This window comes from Rhipicephalus microplus, chromosome 1 (assembly GCF_043290135.1).
Source record: "Rhipicephalus microplus isolate Deutch F79 chromosome 1, USDA_Rmic, whole genome shotgun sequence".
NCBI classification, from domain to species: Eukaryota; Metazoa; Arthropoda; class Arachnida; order Ixodida; family Ixodidae; genus Rhipicephalus; species Rhipicephalus microplus.
The window spans coordinates 200,942,465-200,964,598 of NC_134700.1; the positions used below are offsets into that span (position 1 = coordinate 200,942,465).

Below are 22,134 nucleotides of genomic sequence, written 5' to 3' on the forward strand. Positions count from 1 at the left end.
TGAATTGGAGATTGTTGGGAGAGGCCTTCGTCCTGCAGTGGACAGAATATTGACTGAAAACGATATGCAAAGGTATGAAAATGCATAAAGGGAAAATTGGATTACCTCCCCCTTCAAAACATGCTCCTGCCACATAAATATGAAGGATTTTAAACATGATAAGCAATAGTACCTTTGCGGATTTTATAGAAGTTTAATACTAACTTAACCTTTGCAGCAGGCAAACAGTACTTAATGAGAGCTTGATGCCTTCTCTATGTGCTCGTCTATTTCAAGGCAGGCAGTACACAGGCTGGCATAACATGACTTCTGATGCAGCCGCTATAGCTAAACAGCACCCTACGTTCGTTGGGAGAAATACAAGAAGAAAAGTTAGGTGATGCTTTTGGTAACAATGTAAAGGGGAGGCGTCATCTCTCCCTTTGACTCCTATTCTCTGAGGGGTGCAAATAAAGCACTTTCTCTACAACTAAGTAATCACTTAGCTGCTGACCAATTTCATGGGGTCTTTCAAAGGTATACCAAACAAACAAGCTCAGTTAGCAGTCTTTTGTGCAGGTGGTTCTAGTAAAGGACACAAAGAGAGCTATCTGAGTAACCACTTTATTTTTTCCACTTTGACGATCTGTGCCCAAGCTTTTTACATTCTGTGTACACGATTGCTACGTACAAGAAGGACGGCATGGCCGTGTCAATGCATGGCTCAAGTGGTCTTGACGGCACAACTACTCATACTAGGGCTTCGCGATGAAAGCACTGATTCTTGTCCTGTCTTATTACATCTCTCCCTAGCTCGAACATTCATGAAGTTCATGGCAGCTTTGATGCTAAAGAGCAAAACTAAGGGTATAAATAAATATTGCAGTTTCTCTAATTGAAGATTTTCTGAATTGGAAAATTGGGATGTTATGCATCTACATCCACAAGGCCTCGTATAAAAATGTCCTTAGAATTGCTTTATACAATTTTCTAAGCCGTAAAAATTCCAAAGAGTAGCAGCTGATGAACTTCTGCAATTTAACAATTTTGCCTGTTAATAAGCTGCTTGAGAAGGTACGATCTAGCCACAAAGCTGTGCTAGAGAATATGCCTCTGCATTGTCTCCATGCATGGTGATAGTGCATTGTGCCAGCTATACAGAAGCAATCAACTACAAACACTCGTTTATAGATAATGTTTAATTATTGTCTGTTCACGCTGCCAGATTGATGCACAAGCAAGCTGTACATGTGTATTTCCTGTATTCAAGAGGGAACGACACTGATGGATTGCGAACATCACGATTGAAGCAATGCAGAATCTATAAAAATTGGCCATTTCTCTGTACTGAGTACGCACAGAGACCAACTGGAAAGAAGTCTCTTGGGGGGGGGGGGGGGGGGGGAGAACGAAGTTGAACCTTTCTAGCATAGATTTAGTGATGACTACTCGTCGACATCTCCCAGTCCTTGCCGATGTCGAACTGGATAGCGGACACCCGAAGCTCCCCTTATTGGCGCACGATATCCAGATGTGTATGTCCCTCCTACTCCGGAACCTGCAGTTAAAAACAACAGGTTCACAACTGCTAGACTACACGGAAGTACATTGAGACAAAATGGGCATTCAGAAAACCATTCTTTCATAACTTCAGCGTTCAAGGTAGATCTTGAGAGGCGTATTGTGGTTATGGTGGTCGTTACAGCTTCAACCTTTCCTGTGTGCCGAGACTGAAAATAAATTCTCCTTTCCACACTCTGAAGCTTTCGTGGGTCAACTGTGCACCAGTATACCATCTAACAGGGCATAGGACAGCATCTATTCTAGCATAAGGGAGACACTAGAGGAAAATTAATTTGGAACCTGGTAAGCCAGCAAAGATGTGAAAATGAAACCGATAGCGACGCCATCTTGAGTTTAATGCATGAGCATGTCCTGACGTAAACGATTTGGACAACGTCTGCTCAAGACTAATCAGCTTTTTATTCGCAAAGTTAGGGCTACATTGCATCCCATCTTGCCAATAGTATGTTTCAATAGTATACGGTAAAACCTCGTTAATTTGTAGTCATTGGGATTGCGAAGAACCTTGGAATTAAGTGGGTTTTTGAATTAATTGAACATACAAAAAGTGGGATACAAGGAACCTTGAATTATTGAAACTTTTGCCACAAACGCTAGTGAACACCAGAAACCGCTGCTGCCAGCGAAAGAGAGAGAGAGAAAAAAAAAGTCGTGATCAGTTAAAATGTGCGCCTGCGGAAAATACGTGCTTCCCTGCAACACAGTGGTGACACGCGGGCAGCATGTCACCTGCTCCTCACTGGCGCACATTTATGTCGACCACGAGACTGCCATATATTTTTTTTTTTTTGCTGGCAGAAGCATGGCTGTGTTGCACCAAAAGTCACTCATTAGTATGGTACCTCTGCATTGCATTGTGGCTCTTAAGGGTCGCCGTTCTCGCGGATTTGCGGCAAAATCGGAAGCGGGAATCAGTGCACGGCACCCAAATTTTAGGGGCGAAGCACCTTATGGTTCAGGGCAGTCCATTTCTCCAACGAAGCCAGTACAGCATATCCACAGGCGAATGGAAGGACGCTTTGCCCCACTCATCGTCATTCAATCTGTGGATATGATGTGATTTTTTTTTTAATTAACTGGACTAGTGCCGACTACTGCTTAGAATTATCCACTCAAACTATTGTGAAATACGGGATTGCAGAAATCCTTCAAATTAGGCGGGACTTTGAAATAACATAGTTCAAATTAATGAGGCTTTACTGTAGGTGGGTGTCTCGCTTTCTGTATTTCGAGCCGGCGATGCTCAGACAAATTTTGGGAGCCAAGGTGTGGTAGATTCATGTGGACACACGCACATCTACGAAATTAATGTAGTGTGTAAACATACTTAAAACCATCTTAACACAGCACTGCTCGCTTAATGGAGCACTTCACGACATCAACTTGGCTTAAGTGTAAACAACTGTATGCATGAAAAGTTTGCGTACGTTGCCATGCTCTTTGCGTGCTCTCTCCTGCAGTTGTCAATGTGGGGAACGTGTGTGTGATGCTGCATAAGTGGCAACTGCATCACCGTTTTGTGTGCTCACATGGCCAGCTGTGTTTATGAGAAATCCACGCTGGATCCCACCTCTCACAAAACTACAATACCGAAACTGCGGCGGGTGCTGTAAAAATGTCTCCAAATAATCAACTGTAGCCTGCTGAACCAAACGAGGTTCCCAGATGTGATATGATGGTGGTAAGTGACTCATCGTAACAGAAAAAAAAAAAAAAAAACGAGATGTAAAATTTTCATTTGACGGTGATGTTAGCTTGAAAGAGGAGTTCATTTCCGCATGTCATATTAGAAAATGTGTGTAGAGGTAAGTCTGCAAGCTTCAAAAGATTTTACTGGTCTACAATAACCTAAATTCGCCTTCAAAAACCACAACAAAAAAAGGATAAAGAAGAAAAAAATCTGTGATGTCACGTAGGCAAGTTCGTTTGGGGTTTCAGCACAAAAAAATTTTGAAGCACATTGAATTACTTTTTATTTCAATAACTAACATTTGCTAACTCAATGAGTGCATTATTAACGAAAGAAAAGTTTTGAAGGAACACTCTATCATCCTTTATTGATAGCTAACCTTTAACTCTTTTACTTGCTAACGTTTGGTAGTGACATTAAAGCAAAAAAAAAATGGCAGGGCTGCACCTAACTGTTAATGGTGAGCTGACTACAAGACCTCACCCGAGTTCAAGACACCGACAGTATCTGGGGTTTTGCACGCCAGAAACCCAATATGATTATGAGGCATGCCTAGTGAAGGGCTATGAAAATTTTGACCATATTGTGTTAACATGCACTGACATCGTACCACGTGTTGGTCGTGAGCATTTTGCCTCGATTAAAATGCAACTGCCGCAGCAAACCACAAAGAAAGAAATATACAAAAATGCAATTAAAAAACTGATTGTCGGCATTGCTTCCAAAGCACCCTAGAAGCAATGATAGCAGTAGGTTATTTCACCGCTTTCTTATTACTTTTCACTTTCAGACCACTAGTGCATCTTACCTGGTAATTTCGAATGACAAGTTACTCTCAACCACCAAAATGAACGTCAAATAGCCATTTTTTAGTTTGTTGATGATCAAGTAGAGCAAGAGACGAAGACAAGTGGCGGACGAATCTTGTGGGCACTTTTTCGATATATACACTAACGAACGTAATCGCTCAAGCTATCTCTTAGAACATTGTGTGATCTCACAGCATACCTGCAGTGCGATCCACATCCCGGTCCTTTGGCGTTGGCCGCGTGAGCAATGGCTGGCAGAGGAGGTCGTCAAGTGACTGCGGACAAAGGTGGTTGTTTTCGCGTAGCGCCCGCTTCATCTGCTCAAAGATGTGTGTCTTTTCCTTGTCACCTAACCGAAGCAAGCACTCGTCGACTTTGTCCACCTGAAATGGAATTCAGCTCCCTGATACGCCTCTAGTAATGCGCGACAAAAAAAAAAAAAAAGCACCATGTACCACGCATGCCATGAAGGCACGTTTATAATGATGACGGAGCAGCCAAAGTGGGCAGGTGGGTGCGCAAAAAGCCGTGAAAGACTCATTACCGAGTAGGAGTAGCAGTCGGAAAAATGGGGTGTGAGCATCCATATTGCTGGAGCTTCTCACTTAACCATAGCAAAACAAGAAGTAAGAAGAGCAGCTGTCTAGAAGTTGCAGTGATCAGCTGTAACTCCACGAGCATTTTTTTGCATGTCACCCAAATTGAAATGCAGTTGCCAGGCCTAAGCATTGAGCTCGTGCTTAGCAGTTGTGGGACCTCGCGATGAGAGTCGCTCTCGGAACATACGAACATGGCAGACGCGGCCAAACCAAACCAAACATCGTGTACATTTATTCAACTAGTTTTACAAATGACGGTATAGCCGCCAAATCAAATACTTCACTAGTGCATAGCGACACCTTAAAACAACATTATAAAATATTTCAATACACTCAATCAACATAACAAGTACGAGGTAATGCAAAGGCGTTGCCGCCGATGTTCGACTCGCCGCGAGGGGCCCACGGGACGCTGCCTGCGGTTCCTGCATTACTACTCTGATCCCTGTCGGGAGACGACCATCCACGCCAGTCGCCGAATGCCAAAGAGAGTCCCGAATCTTCTCTGTGCGAACAACTGGTGCTACCGCACTAACCATAATAATGATGATGGTGGTAAATACACGCGAGTAGTGCGCCGCCTACCGCTCAGCAGCTGTTAAACCTAAACGTGGCCTATCCACGAGACACGTGTGCACCACAGTGTGCAAACGTTTTTAAAGGGGGTGATGGCACCCCCACACAGTGCAATGGTATTGTTACTCAGCCACCAGGGCAAATGCACTTGGAATACTCTGAACAACGTGTACTTTGTCTCATTCATGCAGAATAGTTATTGCTCACGCCATTATGGCTAAAACACCCTGTTCATGTATATCATTGCTTTCATTTTAGATTTCCTTAAAAAAAGAGTCTGTTTCAAGCGAAACTGGTTGACTACTAGGCCTAGCACAGAAGTGTTATTGCCTGTGTAGAGATAAAGAATTCATGAAACACAAGGTTTCACTGGAGCCATCATTTCGACAAGTGGTCTTGGGCAAAGCAAGTTGCAGCCCTGAAGAAGACAGAATCGCTTGTGGAAGCATGGACTCCAAGGACACCCTGCGTTCAACTTCAAGCTTCTATTTATGCCTGAACTTCTCTGCCTTATTTGGATTGCTTATGCAGGGTGAAATATATCTGCCTGCACGGGCATATTATGTGATGCCCTAGCAGACACCTTGCACTTCAAACTGCTGCGGCACATCATGCACTTTACACTTCAAGCAAAGGAACTAAACTTAACTTACAGAAAGGGGCCACGAGAATGACGTGATGTGCACACAAGTTTGAATATTTTTTTAGAGATGTGCGCACAGTAAACTTGAGGTTTTAAGTAAATTCTTTCCTTCATATCGAGGGTATTGCTCTGGTAGACTTCATGCTTTGCGGTAGTACGCGTTCGATTACTGGTCAGCTGGCAGCCAGTAATAATATCACGTGCTATGTGACGTCAAACAGGCAAAAAAAAATTGGCCTGAATCTACATGTTGCACTGTAAATGTCGTCGAAAGACGATAGTCTTGCGTCTGGAGAGAGTGAACAAAACGTTCATTTGATGCTCTGCGCAAGCAAATCAGTGAATGGTATTCTGAAGGCGCTGCGTTAGAGTGCCTCGAGCATGTAACGGAGGCGAACAAGCGTATCTAGGCACGTTAGGCACGAGCGCCATCTGGCAGTTATCTTCGAAAACAAAGGAGTGCGCGACCGCGGAGAAAGATGCGCGCCAGTCACGGAGGTGATAAGGTGTAGAATGCAAAGCGACGGGCAGGTGCCACCACCATGCCGTCGTAGCAAAGCATTGGAACCACCTTCTTGAGCACCGCGTTGCACTGTCAGCGCAGCCCGTTAAACGCTACAGTCCTTAGAGTTATTTGTGTGTGCTTCTTCTAGTATAAAGGCAGACATACAAAACATAGACATGTTATGGCGCCTCAGATATTCGCAATATTTGCTTTTTTAATTGACAATGGCACAACTATAAATGCTAAACCTTGAGCAATATTGGTGGGCGCTGTGGATAGGGTTGGCCGCTTGATGCCGTTTGAGGTATCGTTAAGGCGGACAAACAGACAAATGTACAGACAGACAGACAGACCAAAATTTTTTCTTTGAAGGTCCCCGAGAAAAACTATCGTTTTTAAAAAGTGTTTCACACTTGCCTTGGTAGGAATTGGTGGTGCTGACACACGCTCCAACGTTTAGGTGCACATATATACCCTATAGAGGATGGAGGGATGACTGCCACCGTAGCTCAGTGGTAGAACACTCGATGCATTATTTGAAGGTCGCATGTTCAGATCCTGCCGGTAGCGAGTTATCTTTTCATCCACTTTTATTCCTTTAGATTTGCATTAATTTATTATTATTAACAGCTCCTACACTTTCCTTGGCAGTGTAGTTGGTTAGTTCTCATAAGATTGTGTCTAACAAAAAAAAAACTAGCCTTTAAAATCATTGTTTCTTTCCTTCATTCAAAGTGAACGATGATTTGGTCTAATATAGTTGAAATCACATGTATATAGAGAAAAAGGAGCATTTTGGGCGTGACCCAACTTACTGGCCCAGTATTTTTAAGAATTCAACCAAGGCTTGAGCAAATGTCACTCTTTTGGTTCAAAGCAAAGTGGAAACAACTTTGAATATAATAGCAAGATTTGAATAGCAGTAAGGCGCAAGTTATGAGAGGTAAACTATGTTACGTTTTAAAATTCGTTATGCTTAGTGCATATAAAACCATACAGATGCTTTTGAACTTCAAAAAAAAAAAAGTAATAATCGAAGTGCAGGCAATATGCACTCTCAACCTTGAAGTGCAGCTTCTGGGCAGCATGGATTTCCCCCAGATAAATTGCTTCACGGCATGGAAGCCTCACGCTGCACTGAAACCACTTTTTCAGGGGGGTGACATGGGGTAAAGAAAGCGTCTACTATTTGTTCATTTTGAATACAGTAGACTATTATTAAACTGAACCTGAAAGGACCAAGAAAAATATGCTCCATTTAACACGATTTTTGTTTACTGAGAGGTGAACAGGGCCACGAAATTAATTTACGAGACCAATAATGTTCAAAGAAGTCGTTCTACTTAAAAGATTATTGAGAGTACTCTACTTTTAAATTTCTAATATTTTAAATTTGTGCCTATGCGAATTCGAATAGTGAAATATTTGTTTGAATATTTGAAACACTCAAATATTCTCCCTTACCTCCCTAGCATCGTCACATGGTGCATTCAATGACAGTTGTGACCTACCGTTTGTTGGCAAACTTGCTGCTCCATCCGTGACTGAACAGGCACATCTTGGTGGATGATAGACCGTAAAGTAAGAAAGACGTCGTCCACTCTGTCTAGGTCTGCTAGAGCCATCATCTGTGAGCGCAGAAGGAAACGTCAAAAGAGGGCTTCATTATCAGGCCAGTACAAAGGGCTAGCAGCAATATTAAGAAAAGCTGATGATTTTAGCTTATTAACAAGAAGTAGTCAGTATAGACCAGTGTGCCCCGACTTGACCTGCCATTCAGCAGGGGGAGGGGAGGGGGAGATGAAAGAGAAAAAGAGGAGTGGGTGGACACAATGAATGACTGACTGAGTTAAATGTCCCACAGTCAAACTTTGACTTCGAGGAATATCGTAGCAGCCAGTTCTGTGTTATAGGGCACTACATAGATCTGGGTTGGGGAAGATGTGAACCTTAGCAGGGTCCGCTTGACACTCAAATCAGGCTGATCACCAGAGAGGGTGTGGCAGAAAATACGAGGCAGTGTAAAAACAAACAGCAGAAGTTTAAAATACACACGAACCTGTGATAAAATGGTCTTCGCACACACTGGCTTCAACGTTCGATACCTAAAAGCTACCTGTGGCTGTGGCTCTCTTCACAGCCGCGGCCCACCTCATTTATCTTTCTTGCTCACCAAAGACATTGCTTTGGTGAGCAGAACACTGAATAGGACATTATAAGAACATAGGGTGTGCTTCTACCAGCAAGCTGTGGAAAATGAGCTCCCCTTACCCGATGGATTTCTGTACAATCACTGCAGTGACACAGAGGGCAGAAATTGAGAGGATAACAAAAAAGCTCAAGGATTTAAGAACACAAAGCAGGCAATGGTACAAAAAATTATAGCAGCAACGTAGAAGATTGGAAAACAGTACAAAGGATTGGAGAGCCAGCACGAGTGGCCTAATCTTAGTTAACCTTAACAAAAAAATTTGTGTGTGTAGGGTGGGGGAGAGAGAGGATGGGCATGACACATAATGCATACGACATAAAAATGGTAGTAATGAGTGACAGAATGGGCACCAAGAGGTGAGAATCACTGTCGAGAAGATCAGCAGAAGGTTAGGTGGTGAGACGAGGAACATCGAGAGAGTAAGTGGACACGAAAATAGCAACGAGGGACTTACTCGAATGTTACGGACTGTGATGTAAGAGAGTTGTGCTGTCAGAGCCAGCAGCTCCATGGCAACCTTAGGTTCATTCTGCAGACATACAAAGCAAGCCAAGCATTGCATTTTCAGACATGTTCAACCATAATTGAATCAACAGTTACACTGTATGTGCAACTGTCAATTAAATTATTTTTGGCAATTTGCACAGGGGAAAAGTTGTGACAGCCACTACTTTCATTGATGACAACCTGAGGTATGCATGTACACTATTTCCGAGTTTGCATTTGCGTTCATCTTTTAAATTACTCGATATAATGAAGCAAGGAACACACTGCATCTTCTTGAAAACTGTGGTGTGAACTGTTGCGAGGACACGCTGTCACAAGACAATGAAAGATTAATACACTATTGTAGAACAGAGATGTCTTCAAACGAAGTCTTCACAAGCACTACACTCATGCAGTCCTATTCTGGTATTATGGGAAGGAGAGTTTAAGTACTGTGCATGTATGCGAATGCTTAGACTAATGCTTTCTCTTGCCTTTGCAATTGACGATTGCAGTGACGTCGAATTGTAAAACTCTTGTAATGCGAAGCTCAGGATGTGAATATAATACAACTCACATGGTTGACAGCCAGCATAGCAGCAAAGGCCAGACCCTTGCGTAGCACCAGAGCTCCTACAGACCGGGCGTCATGAATAAGCTTGAGCGCATACTCGTACGACTCACGGGTGTTCTGTCGGAAAGAGGAACCACTGATACTTTTGCACAAGCGGTCATTATATGGTGCGCGAGTTTTTGTCTTCTTGTTGCATGTTATTATGGCAATAGGTCTTTCAGTGCGTGACAGAGGTGGCATGTCAATTTTTCAGCAGCCTATCTTTGCACATTATTATTTTACAGTAAGCACCAACATGGGTAAGTGGACAAGTACTGGAATCCATGAGTCATTTACGAAAATCATGGGAAAGATCAAACCCGCTTGAAAAAAATAACAATATTAATATGGCTGCGAGAGCATGAAAAGAGATGCCATTGTGTTGAGTGCATTTTGCACTGCTGGGCACCTAGTCAGGTAACTATTAATGCCGCATTTAATTTCCTGAATAATGACAGTTGTGTACTGATAAAGCAACAAAGTTCAGTTAGTTCATTAAATATGCTACAAGAATTCTAAGGTAATGAATATAAAAGTGAAACACTGATTATAAGACAAGAAATCGCAGAGCAAATTTATGTTTTTGCAATCATGAACTTTAACTTCAATGCCACTGCATCGATGCGATACTGAATATTTATAAATATGCATCTTTTTTTACCTTGGCTCTTTTGGTAGTACTTGAACCTTTCTTAATTCATTCTCTGTCTTTTGTAGTTTAATATGTCGATATTCCTGAGTTAAATATTAGCTAGCACCTTTTCTTAATTATCAAATATTTCACAAAAAAAAGAGTTGATTTTTCGGTGTTGTGTGAAATTGATTTACTAGTTGAGACAGAGCTGAAACAATTTTTCTCCCTAATGCCTTTTGTAATAAGTTCCGGGAATGTCCTGCCATAGATTTAAAAAGATGTTGGCACTCACCAACTTGTAGCAGGCTCCTAAGGCAAGGACGACACATTCGCGTGGGTACTTGGTTCCATACAGCTGCTTCTGTTGCATGCTATTGAAGATGTCCACAACATCCTGATAGCGTTGCTCTTTAAACAGGAGGTCCATGGCGATCTGGTAAGATGAGAACTGGTCGAAGAAGCCATCCAGCTCCTGTGGACAGAGAGAGGAATCAAACAAGGACACTGGCAACATCGATTCCTCGCAAACAAAGGCAAAAGCTTTTTCTTTGTTCTTTCAGCATATACTTGTGCAGCTAGGAAAGCCACGTTGTGCTAAAATCACAATATAACTATGAAGCACACTGACCTAAATACTTTTGATCACTCAGAATTCTTCAGCATGCACCTTTAGCATGCAAGGTTCTGGCACGATATTGTCACATGATTGAGTGCGAACTCAATGAAGCCTTCCATATCAAGAAGAAAGGGAACATGTGCGTCAATGAGCCTTTACTCGCCATCCTCGAAAAAGAGGTTATGGTTTTGAGCTATTAACTTGGGACACTCCTTCTTGAGGCAGATTCATCTTGAATTTCATCTTTAAGCACACATGATGGCTATAGCCTTGTTTAATTTTTAAGCTATATATTTTCCGGTGTAATAAAATCACACGCATTTGCTCATCATCACTTGTTCTGTGTGGTCATTCTTTCTTCGTCCCGTTTTTGCGCTGTCTCCCTCTCATTATCATGTACCAATTGGCCCTTGAAGGTACTCTTCATGCACCTAAGTCTACGTAGATGGGCGTTTTTGCATCTGGGCCTCACTGGTATCTAATGTTATTCAGTTTTATCCGGGTATCAACTATGATACTTGTGTAACAGTTGTAAAATTCATGAGTGACCTTAACGAGCCGAAATGTACACTGAATGAACAATTGTGCACTAACCTGGTCTTTGAACAGTTGTAAAACTGCATCTGGTTTTTTCAAGTGGTAAAACAGACGGAGAACCACAGGTCCAAAGACAAATGTCCCAAAACGCAGTTCCTTATTCTGCTGGTTGAACCTAAGGGGTGAAAAAGAATGAAGTCTCAGTAAGAAACAAAGACTCCGTACAACGGTGTACAATGGCATGATAGGAGTGAAAAGGGAGAGGCTTGAATGTCCATTCTCTGGAAATTTCTTGCTGCTATGTTATATTTATAGATATGCATTATGCATACAAGATTGTAACCTCTTCCTTAAAATACTGACAGCGCCGTTTCCCTAGGATGTGACAACACCTATGTGGAAAATGACCTTTCTTGATCTGGTACTAGTTCTGTGTGGCACATTATGAGATCACAGGCCAATAATGCTTACTGCCCATTATATGCTGTTCCAGTTGGCAAAATGACACTAATATTTCAGACTAATATATCTTAGAGCAAAATGATGATTCTTCAGGTGAGACACATACACCAAAAATGACAGACCTCTTTTCAGGCCACAATACATTTCTGCGTTTACAGTGTGCTAGTGTTTCAGTCATCTGGACACTCCTTTGCACATTTCGAAAATGCGAATGCTCTAAGTTCTGCAAGGTTGCCATATGGGCCTGTTGGTTTGTCATTAGAGGGTATAACGCTGTGCATAAAGCCCCCTGTGTGTTATATAGTCTCTTCTTGTGTACGTGCCCTTTATGTGCAAGGTTATACCATCTAATTTCTGGTTGTCCAGTAATTACAATGTAGGTTTCAGGTACGAATGCTCGCAGCTGCTTTAGCAAAAATGAAGTGAATCAACAGCTGTTGTTACACTCAATCACAAGACAAAAATCAGAGATATCTTGGCTTATAATTGCCCATTTGAGGTACCTTCAAGATCAAATGACATGTGAAACAAAAGCAAAGGCACGATAAATTTCAACGCTTATCAAAACGGCAATGTTACGTATATATGCATCAGCACATGCTCTCTGTATCAAGAATATGAACAAGAATACAATGATAACAGTAAAATCCTTCAATGTGAAGTAGCCCTACAACAAATGAATAATTATGCTGTGCTTATGCAGAAAAGGACAAGTAGAAAAAGTTGTAACTGGGAATGGTATGCAGTCAATCTGCTTCTTTCAAGTTTCTGTGGTTTATCGGGTGGGTTGCTAAATCTTCTGACTATATCCAGCGCCCACATTACGATCAAGGGCATAGCATCTAAAAAAATTCCTGGTTGCCCCACTTGCTCCCGAAGGAGCACCCTTGGAGATTATTACACTTATCCTGCATTATCGTAGCCAGCCAGGTGAGTGACGTTAAAGACGAAAAGCTGTCATCGTTCTATATTCTGTGTGCTGCATTGAAAATATATTTTGTTAAATCAGAGATTTTATTGGTAGTTTGATGAAACTGCAATGAGTTGTAATACTAGTCTATATCATTTAGCAGTAAACTATATAATCTGGCAATGAAAAAAAAAAAAAAATGGCTGACAGTAGTGCACTGATATTAAGCACAGGGCCTGATTGCTGAGGTTTGCAACATCACACTGACAAAGTCTTGACGAATTAACATGCGTGAAGCTTGCTCCAGGGAAGGCACCTTCGTCTCACCTTTTCATCATCTTGACTACCAATTCAATGTCAGAGTCCTTGTCTTCGCATAAGTAGGCGACATGCTTGAGATCTTCCGTAAACACCATCCCAGGAGTGTCGGTATTGAAGTACTGGCTTATTCGCTGGAAAAACTTCTCTGAAACATGAAAGCTAAAGTGAATAACACTGTTGTCTTCACGAGGTAGGTACATTAGGCCGCTAAATAATTAGATTGGACAACAATGCAAATGTCGATCCGTCAGGAAAGGGATAACAGGATAGTTTAAGCACGATTGCGTTAAACCACCTCGGCATAGCATGTTCCTTTCACCTAGTCTTGTACTCTTTTCGATGAATGGAAGTTCACATTCGTAAGCAGGCAAGATAGCGACCGGATCAGATAAAGTAATTAAGCCAGCGGTCGCCTAAATAAAATGACATTATTGCGTCCATGGAGGAGGAGAAAAATTGAGTTCACGAGAAGCCTCGTGTCCCAGAAACAGGCCCAATTACACTTTACCTTTAGCATCGCCAAACTGATGCTTCATTTTCTCCCGCTGTTCCAAGTACTTGTCCAAACCCAGCACTGCCGAGCCGTACAAATGTCGCACGTCTGCAAACAAGCAGAAAAGAAACAATCGTTGACACCATTATACGGAACATACACAACCCTCAGCAACCGGGTCACCGAAATATATCGATTTTCAAAACACAAGTGTCGTTTTGTCGCATCTTTAGCAGGTACCGGCAGACGAAATCAAGAGTTTGGAGTGACTCCTATGAGAGAAAAAGTACAAAAACGCGATCGGCATAAAAGGCGTGCAGTTACTACCTACTGCGCGGTGAACTATCCACAAGGCTGAGCAAAATTCTTACTTTGAGCTTTGAAAGATAGGATACATGACTTTGAAATTGAATTTAGTATCGCGCTAGCAGACACATGTCTCGCAAAAGCAGCCGCCATTTTTAACTGTTAAGCCGCCGATATTGAGCACGATTCTGCGACTTTCACGTAGGAAAGAATAGTTTTTTAAATACTCAATACCCTTCTACACCTACACAAAATAGTAATTTTACAATTTTTGTAAAAGTACTTATGTTTTTAATAAATTATAAAATAATCTAAAAGATGTCTTTTTATAAGTTGACTGCGGCTGCTGCCGATTGAATCAGCATTACAGACGATCCCAGAAGCCTTTTCGGCGATTTTCATCATACAGATCAGGTGAGTGTGTATTGTGGTACCGAATAAAATCTGTAACGATCGCGCTTATTTAATTGACATCGTTACAAAGAATATAAAATGTAGTTTCTTTGAACTCTTTATCTGTGTAGCAACGTACAATTTCAGTGATGGGGGCTATCGCTTACTGTGTTGGTGTATTCGAACTTGTGTTTACCAGCCGTCGTTGCATGTTGCTGAGATTTTTCATTCGTGCCTTTCTTTTCAGCGATGGGATTACACTATAAATTGGCCGTAGGCCTCGAGAAGGGCCACAGGGTCACGAAAAATGAATCCAAGCCGAGGCCATCGCGGCGAAAGGGAGTGAGTATTACCGTTTTTGCCTAGTGCCGGGTCTCTTCTTTCGGACATGTTGCACTAAGTGCCCCCTTCCCATTTGACTAGGCTCTGTCAAAGCACACAAAGTTCGTTCGCGATCTCGTACGGGAGGTCTGTGGATTTGCACCTTTCGAGCGGAGAGCCATGGAGTTGCTGAAGGTGTCTAAGGATAAGCGTGCCCTCAAGTTCATCAAGAAAAGGGTAAGCACTGTCACTATCCGCTGCGAGTGTAGGAGACATGCTGGATGTTTGCATTGCTGCATTGCTCTTGTTCGTAGTGCGTTGCTTTGCGGTTTTTCTTTTCTAGCATAAATGCAGCATCGGTATTTAACAAAGGATGTGATGAAACATAAGCCTCAGGTTTTTCTTTGGATGGGCTTGCTCTGTAGACTGTTAATGCCTGTGTAGGTGTGGGAAGCCGTCGACCTGCGGCTATACACCATGTAGTCAAAATGGCTGTGGCATTATGCCGTGGTGCATTTGGTCAGTTTTGACTCCTGGCTGCCTTTTAAATGGAGGTGGTTAATGCTTGTCGTGAACATAATTGCTTGCTTTCCAATGCAACATTTGCAATAAGTTTAGCTGTGTGATATAGCATTATGTAGCTGTTGTGGAGCTACTGACACAAAGGTAGAACACAAATACACAAATCTCCTACAAGCTAGTAACACTGTACCAGGAGCTTAGAAACAAAACTGTCAAGCGAAGTTCTATTGGGAAAACAGCATTGGATCATCCTGTGCTTCACAGATTACATATTATGCTGCCTCCTGCTGAGAGTACAATTGCTGTCCATAAAAGTACTTTTCACAGATTTATATAACACAGAGGTATGTAAACCTATTGTGGCTGTGTACAACGGTGAGCAACTTTAGAATGAACATGTGAGTGTGTAGCCGCGCTCGGCACAGTGCCAGTGTGCAGACACTGGCCTGTATCAAGCATATCGACTCATGCGCACACAGGAGCTGCTTTACGTCGTCAGCTACATCGCTTAAGCGCGTCATTTCATAGTAGCAAAGCGCCGGTTTCCCTTGTCTGTAGTACAGCAAAAGCGGCGCGCTCGTGTGCGCCTGCACTACTTCGATTCGATGCGCAGCCATGCCGGCTGCCCTAGCACTCCGCAGAGCCGTGTTCACCCTAACAGTGCTCACCGACGGTTGTACGCAAGTGTGAGTTGTTATGCCACAACTGCCGAGGTGCCTTCCACATGCACATGTTCTGTCCTCCGCTCCCCCTTCCCCAAAACTCTGATACTTTGCACCAGCTGGGAGCATTTTTCACTGTTGGTGCTGTATGTGGTGGTTCTGTGAACTGTACTGCGAGGTGAGCGGGTTGAGAGACACTGCTGCAAAAAATCCAGTGGCGTAATGGCAGCCAGTGCCTCTGTCCTTTGTATTCCCAGTGATCTTTTTTTGTTGTGGCTGCGTCTGTTCAGGGTTCGATGAAAAAGCACAGAAAAAAAAATGAAACGGATTACTAACCGCAGTTTTCATCCTACACCAGGATCGCTTCTAACGTTACATTTATCCTACGATACGGCGGCATTGATGCGGCAGCAACCTTCTGGTGTCATTTCCGCCCGCAAAGTTCTGGCAAGTGCCACTACGTGTTAATGCGGTCGGCAGCGATGTAGTGACTTTATTGCGGGGTTAAAATACTAAATAATTTTATATCAGTGCTTAGACTTGTGCTAAAATTATCTTTAGCTATCGGTCTACGCAAATCGCAGATAAACGATAGGTGCTTCAATAGTGTTAGAGGGTCCCTTTAAAAGTAAGCAGCGTTTCCTTCTTCAAAGGCGGACACAAGGCTATATCAATGGATGCACACTCTATAATGAATCGGATGGCCGGTGACGCCGCCGTTGGAGAGTACCGCCGAGTGCACGGTGCGAAACTATTTCGTTACATACGGAAGTGATCAGCTGTCGCTTTCAGTCATCTGGGCGGGATTTCTCCAGACTTCTTAAATTGTATCCCTCTATTTAGTTCACGATGTGGCTGCTAAATGTGGCAGTTTCCGATAAGCGATTAAATTTGTTATTTTCGTCATGTGTCTGTCTGAAATGAATGTTAAATCTATTGATTTAATTTCCAAAATTTTCAGTTTAACTATGAATTTTCATGGCTAAAAGTTAGTTTTCTGTTCCTTTAAAAGGTCAGTAACAACTCTGAGGTCCAAAAATAGCTATGAAGAGAATATGCACAATTTTACTATGAGAACATACTGCCACAAAAAGTTTGTGGATGCGTGCTATAATAAGGATCGTACAGGGGTTAGAACATCTGGTTCAACAGTTGTCAAATTGTTGTGCGACCTCGCCACCTGTCTCTGCCTTGGGGAGGGGAAAGGTGTAGCTTGTCGCCGTGACTCTGCCCACTTCAGCAGTATGACATGACGCCTGTGATACATCTCGAGCACGTAGCCAACGAGCGAGCAGGGCATACCAGGCATGAGCACGTGCCATAAGTGGCACAGCGAGAAAACGCAGTTCGAGGAGCATCCCTCCCCTAACAGTAAAGTAGTGAGACACCTCTTTATCTCGGAGGCTTTTGTTGTGGCACTGCCGCTTCTCCTGGTAGTTTCTGGCTGTACAAAATGACAGAAGGCAGCACAGGAAAATTAAAATGTAGACTATGCGGCCGTCACTACGTCACCGCATGGCCAAGGCACTGTTTTTTGGGGCAAAGGACCATTTGGCGAGCTCAGTGGTACGTAAAATTGCTCGTGGGCAAGCTTTCGTCACTGTGCACATGCAAGGAGGATTAGTGGAGCGAAGGAAACAGGCGCGGGATTGTTCTTCGAAATTGAGTCTGTGCCGTGTGCAGTGTTGTAACATTCAGAAAATGTGATCACCGTGGTCTACTGTACAAGTCGGCGAGCTTGTTTATGGGGTGTAATACCAAAAAGACTGAGCCTGTTTACAGGCTCAGACTTTACATTAGCTGATCTGGAAATGGTCCTCAAAGATAACTTTCTGAAATGCTTGGGATGTCACTTGGCATGTTTTAGTCACTGAGCCTGTTTACAGGCTCAGACTTTACATTAGCTAATCTGGAAATAGTCCTCAAAGATAACTTTCTGAAATCCTTGGGATGTCACTTGGCATGTTTTAGTTACCTGTATATGTCCGTTATACGAAAAAGTAACTATCAAGACTAACTTTCTGGAATAGTTTAATGGCATACTAGAGAAGGCTGCGTCAGGGTGTACAGGTGGAAATGGGGTTGGTGTGTAATTGTCGCCCGAAGCAGTGGTTTCCGGGCGTACTTTATGCATTGAAGAATTGTTCGATGTATTCACGAATATCCGAAAAAATATGGTAAGATCTATGTGCTCTGGTAAGCTCCATGGAGACTAGAGTAGTCATTAAAGGGCCATTCAACAGGCTCCAACCTTTTTTTTCTTTTTATACACCCTCCAAAGAAGCTTGGCAAATTGTAGGGGAGACCATGGCGATCACGTTTGCCTAATATTGTAGCGCTTTGCGCACCCCAGAATGTCCATTTTGAAAAACAATTCGTGCGCTCCTTTCCTACGCCTTACCAATTCTTTCACGCGCAATGATGCAACGGCGCAGATTTGTCTAAACCAGTCACGACGGGCTACACCTTGCCCTCACTGTGTGGGAGGATGGCCCGACCATGCGAAAATTTGAAACTGGCTGATGCCTATGTTCTTCTAACCTTTGTGTAACTTCCTTAAATAGCACGTATTCAAGCACAAAGCAGAAGTGCACATATTTCTCTTACAATTTTTACACATCGGGGTTGTTTACTGGCCCTTCCCCAAAGACGTTCAGGTCAAGGCATCTTCATAAATGGAAAAGCTCCAATGCTGTCTTTCACTAGAGACGTTCTCCTAAGAGACCTTGGTATTAAAAATGGCAGTGAACATAGTGCTTTCACTGTAGTGCAAGACCAACGCAAACATTCACTTATACCTGCCATGTTTGTTATGGGGCTGGACTGCTGACCCAAAGATGTCAAATCTGTGGCTTCATTTTTCATGTAGGTGAAAATGCTTGAGGCCCATGCACTTGAGTTTAGGTGCACATTACGGAACTCCAGGTTGTCAAACTTTCCGAAGTTCTTTACTACGGTGTCCCTCATAATCGTATAGTTTTAAGACATTAAACCCAAATAATTATAACATTAATATTGCAATTAGGATGAATAGCAGTATGTAGGAAAAAGTAAACAAAATTTATTTTTAATCTGCAGGGGATGCGGAGTGATGCAATGTGTATACAGATTCTTAAGTGCGTTGTATGTCTCTCATGGCCTGCTATTTGCAGCTGCATTAACTTATTGTTATATTGCCTTCTTTGCAGTTGGGCACCCACCTGCGTGGCAAGAGGAAGCGTGATGAACTGAGCAACGTCCTCTTGGCCCAGAGGAAGGCACAGGCTCACAAGGAAAAAACTGAGCACAAGTGAACACTTTATCATGCCATGTAATAAAGCTTGTAAAGAGAATGTGCAATTTGTTTTGTTCTACGTGGACCTGTCACATCTGCTGCAATCTGGACAGATTTTGCGGGTGTAATCTCAAAAAAATGCACTGGCAGGTACATAAGGGCGTGTGCAGAGAAGTTGTTTGGTGTGATAGCAAAAAAAATATCACCAGAATGGCACAGCAAGTAAGTGCGATAACATACTAAAATACTACACAGAGATGGGCAGCTTTGGGATCATGTGTTTCCGCATAGTGTTCCCCATCATTTGACCTTGTTGACTAGCCTCCAGCATTGAGCTGCCGCATTATCTAAGACATCTGCGCATTCTTTCTGCCTGCAAGCACTTGCATAAGCGCACCCTTTTTTTGTTCGACGAGGCGTTGCAATGCTACGCCATGTGCACCTTCATGGCCTTGCTGCGTGCTCACGTGAATGGCGCAATGACTACAAAATAGGCATTGTTTTGTAACATTTTATCACTCGTGTGATGTTGCGAGGTGGACATAGCACAAGCACTGATGTGATTTTGGCTGGGCTCGGAAAGGCACTGGGTTCAAACACCAGTGCTGCTGGTCACCTTATTTTGACCAGCTGCTCTTTGTGTTTTGCTAGTTGTCACTTCTGTGTGGTCTGCATGGGTTGCAGAAATAATCTTTTCACAGTTGCAGATGCTTCACATATTGAATGAACACTGCTAAATTTTTTTGTTTGCTTTCAGTGTAGTGTGGCTTTCATGCAGCACGAGTGCACAAAAGGTTCATAAAACTAATGCTGTGTCATCAGCATTGTATTTGCTAGAAGTAGCATCAGTGTTGTGCCATTCTCTACAACACAGTTGTTGCGAACTCTTAAGCATATATTGTTGTTCAATGCTGCTTGTTATTTTTCAGATTGATGTTTTAGCTTACGTTGGTCTCGTATGCACATCTAAATATACTCTGAAATCTACAATTTACAGAATATATGCAATGTGTGCAGTCAAAGCAAATTGTTGCTTGCTGGCATGCCTGGCTGAACTCGCATAATACAAATGCATCTGCTACACTGCGTGGTCACCTCTGCCGACCTGGAAACTGAACCTTAAGGCGACATTCATCTTCTGATTGCCGTTTGGAGTAAGCTGACTGTATCATCGCGATAAACGAACTCGTTTATGGAACACTAGGTGATGCTTCACTACTGTATGGTTAGCCAACATGAGCTGTTGCTCAAGTGCATGAAATTGGTTTCGAAATGATGGTGTGCATATGAGGCACGACAAACGCTAGTCTAACGAGACAAATTATGACATTGTCCAAAACGGTGTGCTGGCAGCTATAATGGTTACTATTATGCTTACTCCTGAGTGCAGTTGATGCGTTGGAGCATGTTGGGAACCACAGAGAAAGGAAAGGTAAGCAGCGGTGGTGTGCGCGTTTTCATCGGCCTCGCACCTAACCGTGGCGTACTGCTGGTGTTCGACAGCATCCATTCTTTGTGCCGCATTGTTAGCTACGCGGTTTTTTTCCGGTGGTGGTTGTAACCAGGTGTCTGAACTAGAAACCACGGAACGAGCGCGCGTATATGTACTCCGAATTTGCAGCTTCCGTCAAAATTATGGTGAAAAGCCATCATAGAAGATAACAACTGTGCTCAAGAATTCGTTCAATGAACGCCTTGCAGGTTAGTGACAGTTATGCGTTGTTGCTTCTTATGACAACGGACAATACATTTGCGGTCCACAGGCCCTTATTAAGACTAATCTAATCTTGCTTTTCATGTTCCAGTACAGTTACCACATGCTTCTGCGCTTTAAAGTTTCTGTTCTGCTTCGCTTAAGATGCTCCCTCTTCGCAATAGCCTGCATTGTAGCAAAACTCGTTAAAATGTCTACACGCACCTGCACAAGGTAACTAGGTGCACCTCACCAGATGCGCGTGCTTGTGCTTTCAGAAGCTGACAAAGCCGTTTCGAACGATGTTGACCAAGTGATGTTGACCTTTTCTCACGCATTCCTTCGGCTAACTTTCCCACCTTTCGCCCTAACGCGATCCTGGTCTCCGTTCTCCGTAGCTACTAGTGCGCGTGAATCACACTGGAGACGTGTTCCCACGCACTTTCGGATGGTCTTCGCTGCTTTCGTCCTAATGAAATCGTGGCCTTTGGGATATCCGTAGGAACCAGTGTGCGTCGGACAAAAGAGGGGTGAAAACAAAGGGGCTGGCGCAAACTCAACGGGCTGCCACGCACACAAGCTCCAACGACGCCGACGTTACTGGCATAATTACGGACCTCCGGGTTTATTGCAGGGAAGACATTTTTTCTTTTTTTTTTTATCGTTGTGTCTAGCCCACAGCCTGACCGAAAATCTCATAATGCCTGAAGACAAGCGCAAAAGGGGGAAAAAGTGATCTGAAAGAAGCTGTACAAATTTTGGTGCCTGGTTCGTCGCGCGGCAATGTCCGAAATATCATCTTTATTTTCACAAAGAACGCATCAAATAAAAAAAAAAGCTTAACGTGCAACTTGCCGTGTTTATCGTAAACGCCGGCAATGCAAGAGTACATAGGCAGAGATTTCGTCAACCGTATCGCGGCAAGACAGCGTGTCGAAATCCGTTCCGTTGGTTTCGGATAGCACGCGGCGCGCTAGGCCACGTGCTTTTTGAGACAGAGAGGGAGTCGCGCCTTCTGCTTCGCATTCATATGTAAACAAGAGAGGGGAATTTGCCCAGTCAATATGGCCGACTTCCGGCTTCATCGCGGCTTCACAACGAGTGACGGCAGGGCCTCTCCTTACCTTTCCTTTCTCCGTGTTGGGAACACTTCGGTTTCATTTGACTGCAAGTAGTGTTCGTGCGCATGGGTACATATCCATGGTAGAAGTTAATGCGTGCCTTATCTACGGCGACAGGTAGCACTTCTGTATAAGGTCGCTGCTGTGTAGGACCTCAGTGGTCAGGTAGCACC

The 22,134-nt window shown here is 43.2% G+C and overlaps 2 protein-coding genes across 2 annotated transcripts; one reads left to right on the plus strand and one right to left on the minus strand.

Annotated features, from left to right (window-relative positions):
• Window positions 1-587: 587 nt before the first annotated feature.
• LOC119159743 (pentatricopeptide repeat-containing protein 2, mitochondrial) lies at window positions 588-14,153 on the minus strand. Its single transcript, XM_037412589.2, has 10 exons — window positions 14,041-14,153; window positions 13,685-13,777; window positions 13,183-13,321; window positions 11,541-11,658; window positions 10,623-10,802; window positions 9,661-9,774; window positions 9,052-9,126; window positions 7,897-8,013; window positions 4,262-4,445; window positions 588-1,537 (listed from the first exon to the last, which is right to left on the minus strand). Exons 1-10 carry the CDS (start codon window positions 14,126-14,128, stop codon window positions 1,425-1,427), a joined length of 1,221 nt encoding a protein of 406 aa, XP_037268486.1. The 5' UTR covers window positions 14,129-14,153; the 3' UTR covers window positions 588-1,424.
• A 204-nt stretch (window positions 14,154-14,357) lies between these two features.
• Window positions 14,358-19,205, plus strand: RpL36 (ribosomal protein L36). Its single transcript, XM_037412590.2, has 4 exons — window positions 14,358-14,389; window positions 14,616-14,710; window positions 14,792-14,926; window positions 19,062-19,205. Exons 2-4 carry the CDS (start codon window positions 14,618-14,620, stop codon window positions 19,164-19,166), a joined length of 333 nt encoding a protein of 110 aa, XP_037268487.1. The 5' UTR covers window positions 14,358-14,389; window positions 14,616-14,617; the 3' UTR covers window positions 19,167-19,205.
• Window positions 19,206-22,134: the final 2,929 nt, after the last annotated feature.

Bases quoted from the DNA above. Each gene is read 5' to 3' on its own strand.
- LOC119159743 (XM_037412589.2), bottom strand. From the start codon at position 14,128: ATGGCGGCTGCTTTTGCGAGACATGTGTCTGCTAGCGCGATACTAAAT. The intron at 9,775-10,622 runs GTGAGTGCCAAC...TCTTTCCGACAG, and splicing joins TAGGAGCCTGCTACAAGTTG to AACACCCGTGAGTCGTACGA. The intron at 1,538-4,261 runs GTATGCTGTGAG...TTTTAACTGCAG, and splicing joins GGATGTGGATCGCACTGCAG to GTTCCGGAGTAGGAGGGACA.
- RpL36 (XM_037412590.2), top strand. From the start codon at position 14,618: ATGGGATTACACTATAAATTGGCCGTAGGCCTCGAGAAGGGCCACAGG. The intron at 14,711-14,791 runs GTGAGTATTACC...CCATTTGACTAG, and splicing joins GGCCATCGCGGCGAAAGGGA to GCTCTGTCAAAGCACACAAA. The intron at 14,927-19,061 runs GTAAGCACTGTC...CCTTCTTTGCAG, and splicing joins TCAAGTTCATCAAGAAAAGG to TTGGGCACCCACCTGCGTGG.